General features: G+C 41.7%; 1 protein-coding gene across 1 annotated transcript; it reads right to left on the bottom strand.

The window, feature by feature from the left end:
* Positions 1 to 3,756: 3,756 nt before the first annotated feature.
* Positions 3,757 to 5,538, bottom strand: LOC147612278 (uncharacterized). The gene is made up of 4 exons (XM_086784200.1): positions 5,506 to 5,538; positions 5,229 to 5,428; positions 4,889 to 5,109; positions 3,757 to 4,796 (listed from the first exon to the last, which is right to left on the bottom strand). The coding sequence occupies exons 1-4, from the start codon at positions 5,536 to 5,538 to the stop codon at positions 3,757 to 3,759; spliced, it is 1,494 nt and encodes a 497-aa protein (XP_086640326.1).

The raw sequence follows: 5,538 nt of genomic DNA, 5'->3' as shown, positions 1-5,538 counted from the left end.
CCTATCCATGTGACTCCATGCACTCTCAAAAAGTCATCATGATGATGGAAGCAATGCTGCACAAACTCGACACTGTGAGAGCGATCATCACTAATGTAAAAATGATAACTTGCTCCTCTAGGGTGCTCACTATGCCATCTACTGCCACCTCTGCATGCCGATAAATAATATACACCATGATGGCCACCTATTCAAGTACACAAGAATGGGAAATTGTTAGATTCATAGACACCATCAATATAAAAAATATCTTGAAGACCTTAAATTGAAAATGAGGCAATGTCTCAGGCAATACATGCTCAGAAAGTAGTACTCTTCCTGAATCTTCTACTATGGTGTGAATGTGATTCTCTGTGAAAAGTCAAGCACAGAGACAACTACACCAATAGGAAATTGTTGCTGCATGCTGGCACGAAACTGACGGTCCTGCTGCTTGGCACTGTGAGCATGATGTATGTAGGCATAGATGGAAACTGTAAATGTTCTCATGAACTTGCCACATGCCGAATGGTGCTCCACAAGAGCTGTAATCTCCTCAATTGTCCATGTGTCACATACTCATACTGTCGCCATGTCACCACCTCAGCCATCGAGGAATCCTCCTTGCACAAGTGAAGCATGGCCAAGCTACCACACGAGGTACAAGTCCCCATGACACAAGCCATCCAATGGTAGACGACATCCTCTTCCACATGCATAATAGCAAGTGATTAAAATCCCTCGGGCTACAAAGCACCACCCCTCGATGGCCTAACAAGCCACGAAAGACATCATACAAAAGCTGAAATCCAACATGGTACCTACGAAAGACATCATACAAAAGTTTAAATCCAACGTGGTACCTACAAAGACATGTGTCATATTGCCTCGAGTAGTGCACAAACCAAGGCTTGCAAGCCTCAAATGAACGTTGGATGATGGTGACCTCAGGGTGTGCAGACCTGAAATCAAAGTACAATTCTATCTGTCATCTCAAGAAAGCAAGCCCCATGCACTATGTACTCCCCACACGAGACAAACCCTATGTTGAAATGCCTTCTTGTACTCTCGTGATGTATGACAATTTTCCTCCCAAAATTTGTCTATGACCGCCCTCATCTCAAGGTCCAATAAGTGACTGCATCTATTTCCAATCTACCTTTGAGTTGTGAAGATGCCTATTTTCAGGCTACCTTCAGGGCACCCAACTATAAAAAGTGGTGCCCCTTATCTTGCAACCACACTAGGCTTACAACTTGTCATACCATACTTAGATAATATGTTGAAGCCACACTGCCTTTGTAACAATAAGATGTCATGAGGTTATGTCACCTTGTTTGGATTGTGTGGTGTGTAGAGTGGTGTTTCTTTCTCTCTTCTTCTTCTCCCTCTCCTTCCCCATCATCTTCCCCCCATTCTCTCACACTCACGTTAGCATTAATGTTGAGTTTAGGCTTTTTGTATTTCTCTCCCTCTTTGCTCACTACCCAAGTGTTGCGCTCCCTTGTGAGCACACCAAGGGAGGCAAGGTTAAGGAACCTAGCTTCTCCACAAGCGAGGGTTACGCTACAATGAATGGCTAAGCATTCTAACTAGCAAAGGGCTGTAGTTAGATAACGGGGTGTTTGCCAGCGTGGCCAGCGTATGTGGCAAACCACGCTGGCAAACACCACGCTGGCAGCGTCCAAGTCCGGCTTTGAATGCGCCGCATAAGCTGGACGCTGCCAAATCTAACTACTCTCCAGTCTAACGCCGATGACGCTCAATTCGACCAAGCTGGCACGACCATCTCGGCCACTCCTTCCACCCGCGACAATATCGTTGTACCCCCGCTTGTCCTCCAACACATCCCCAATATCAGAGAGAGTATCGAGTTTGTCTTCCAGAACGCATCCATCACTGGCCCTCGCAAGGAAGCAGCCCTCCTCGAAGCCCTTATGAACCCTCAAGGCACTACTCATTTCCATCATCAACTATTTATTACTAGGGTAATTTTAAGAGGTTTATATTAATTTAATGGATTTCAAGAGTAATCTTACTCGAGTCTTTCCTCACTAGCCCATATACACATATATATACATATACACATATACTATACACACACACACACACACACACACACATATATATATATATGTATATCTACACATATGAATACGTACATATATGAGTGTTTATACACACATATGTACTAGTACTCAACTCGCGTGTTATATGAATCATCAGCATCTTTTATAGTTATAGAGAATCATGTACGTGACCACCCGTATCTCAAGTAGGCATTGCAATTGGGGGTTGGCTAGCCATGTTTGTACCTCTTTATTAATTGTCTTTGATTTGGTTTATGCGATGGTGCAAAGCAGTGCTAGAAAAAAACATATTTTTCAACCAATCAAAAATAGGACAACTCTTAGATCTGTCCGGTTTTTGTTTCCCAAATCTCTACTATATATTGGTGTTATAACTAAAATATACGAAAAGTTATTCCTTAAACTAAGGGCTACTAAAAATCTCAGCTAGTTTTTCTTAATTCTAGTTGGTACAAATACATTAGAATGCCATTCTTTTTGAGCACTGGTGCAAAGCGTATTCTAAGTTAGCACGAATGAGAAAAAAATCACATCAAGAAACTCTAAACGATTGTGTTGTATCTCTTGTTGTCTCCATTCCATTCACCCATGGACGATAGCTATTGATGATCTCTTTGATGTGCAGTGCCAAAAATAAAATTAAGGAAAAAGAACCCCATTGCAAAAATAAGATTAAGTGAAAAGAACCTTATTACAAAAGGAGGAAGTTCTAGTATATAGAGGAAGGGTGTAGGTTTATCACTCACCTTAGCATCAAAGGAGGTCTTCTAGTTTTGGTGTATTTGTTAAGGGAAAAAGAAGAACCTTAGCTTAAGGGGTTTTTAGTTTATGTAGGTGGGTGTAAAGCGGGAGGTTATAGAGGAATTCCATGAGTTGTAAGGTCAATCAATAGTTTGCACAAAGTTGAGGGAATGGTGCTGTGAACAGGGGAGAGCTAGGTGAGTGGAGAAAAAATTACAACTTAAAATGAGCTATTACATTGTAGGGCAACATCTTAGGCTATTAGGATGTGTCCTATATCTTACATGGCGTGGGAAGGTCAATAAGGTTATGTATTGGCTCTCTATTAATGTGTATTATGATTGGTCTTACACAAGATGCAATGATACTTAAAGATTGATATTGTTGGCTTTATATTGGTCTAAAATTGATGTCACAATAGCTCCTAGATCAAAGAAAAATCGCAAAATGAGGAAAAGGTCATAGACTCATTGTGACAACAATATAAAGCCAACAATATCAATGTGTGTGGTACATCATCATGTGTATGTGTATGAGATACATCATCATAAGTATGTGGGTGTGATACATCATCATTATCATCTGAATCCATGTTAGTGTAGTCCACGTTCTCAGAGACATAATCATAAAGGCTTCAGAGTGTAGGACATTCATGTAAGATGCCAAACAAAGAATCATCCCATGCGAACAATACCAAACCATCCATGTGAAGGAAGTCAAGCAATGATACAAGGTAGCTCACAATATAGAGCATAGAGCCATGAAGATAATGCATGAATATGAATGTAGACAAGGGAGATAGAGAGAGCCTACATTGTACATTACCAAACCTTAGAACAACAATTTGTAAATCACAATAGAGAGCCTATATAGATTTGAAAATCCACCTTCATGTAATATGGAACTACATCATACAATGGTTATACATTCATACATATAGATGCTATCATGTAATCTGGGCGTCATTGCCCTCTAGCTCGATTGTTGCTTGCATCGACTCTTTAACTGCACGTGCATCCAATTTGGCTTGCATGGAGGGGCGTCTACCCTTAACTGTAGCAATGAAGGAGGTGCCAACTTGATTGCCATCCATTGTTTTGCGCTTCTTCCTGTTGATCCCTTTCTCAATGAAAGACTTTTCTCTCTTCAAGCTATTCCCAAAGCCATCTCTAGTTCGTACAAAAGACTTTGCAAGCTCAATGCCCTCCTCTCTTTGTGCTTTCAATGTATGTAGTTGCCCAAGTGCCTTCTTCATGCTAGTGGTAGCCTCATGAATAAGCTCGGCATCATCCTGCACAAAATCCACAAGTTGTTGGAAAGTGTCATGTAAATGATTCAAGCTTGACCTCTTCGTAGACTTTGAAGATGCAGCCTCACAATTGTGCCCTTCCTCCAAGCTCGCATCATCCTCAAGTGGCACTCCGATGTTGAGGTCATCAGGCTTAATCTCAAGCAGTCTCCTCGGGAGCATCTCCAAGGCACTATCTTCATACATGCTCACACAATGTGACACCATACCTTGCTCCTGAACACCGGCCATGATCATCACCTTGATTTGATGCTTGCATATGTTGCCAAGCTCGGACCAATGGCATGTACAACATGCCCATTGACAATCTGAGTTGTAGACAGTGTACACTTGGTTTGGATTGGAGAGGCTTCGAACATAAGCATCTGCCTTCATGTTGCTACCAATGAATGACACATAATCATCTGGAATTTTGAGAGCTCGTTCACGCGAGCTCTCCACTATCTTCTCAATGGCATTGTTTCTCTTAAATCCCCCTTCCTTCACAACTTGTATGTACCAATAATGAGGTACACAAGCTGTGGTTAGCTTGTAAAGAAGCCAATCCACTCGACGCCCCACCATTTTCTTAGAAGATCCTAGAAATCTGTACTTCAAAACTCCATGGTACGCCTCGATTGCACCATTCGTGTCTTGATTGGAATGTGGCAATGTCCTTGTCGCACGCACCCACATGTCTAACATAATGAAGACTTGTAAGCATATATGACCATAAGAGAACATAACACATTGGGAACACATTGAAGCAAGAAAAATAGTTCATAGTCACCTATTTTAGGCTGCCACTGCATTTCAAAGTAGTGGAGGAACTCCTTCTCACTTTGAAAATCTTCCTTGAACTTGCATATCATTTCCCTAGCTTCATCCTTGGTGAGCCCATGTGAAGACGAGGACCCTCCCCGCATATTCATGATGTTACCAAGCATCCGAAACATGGCCGCACGTGTCGGCCAATCTTTCACCTTTCGAATGAGGTGTTTTAGCCAACACCTACGTACATGCCATAAGCACAAGTACACCGGCAAATTGAAAATGACCCTGCGAGTACAAATCCAAGCAATGGTCATAAAGCATTGTGCAAGCACCATGCATTATGTTAGGAAAATTACCTTAGTGCATCAATTTCTCTCTCCGCATCATCCACCATGAAAGCATTTGGCTGCCACGATTTATGGTGATCAAGCATGCGATCTCGAAACTTTGTCAACCAATATCGCACAGCCTTAAATGTGGCACTTGACGCAAGAACCCACGCAATTGGGATGCCATTGCGATGTGTGTCAAATACGAGAATTGTATACAAATGGAACTACATCATTAATGGTATAGTAAGTACAAGTACCTTGACTTGAACATGGCAAAAAACAAACAAGAATTGAAGCATACCTTGTACTTGTTCGTTCCAAATGTGGAGTCCAT

This window comes from Cibotium barometz, chromosome 46, assembly GCF_041138505.1.
Source record: "Cibotium barometz isolate CiBa-2024 chromosome 46, ASM4113850v1, whole genome shotgun sequence".
NCBI classification, from domain to species: domain Eukaryota; kingdom Viridiplantae; phylum Streptophyta; class Polypodiopsida; order Cyatheales; family Cibotiaceae; genus Cibotium; species Cibotium barometz.
Note: the sequence above shows the minus strand (reverse complement) of the source record. Positions and strands in the feature narration are given on the sequence as shown.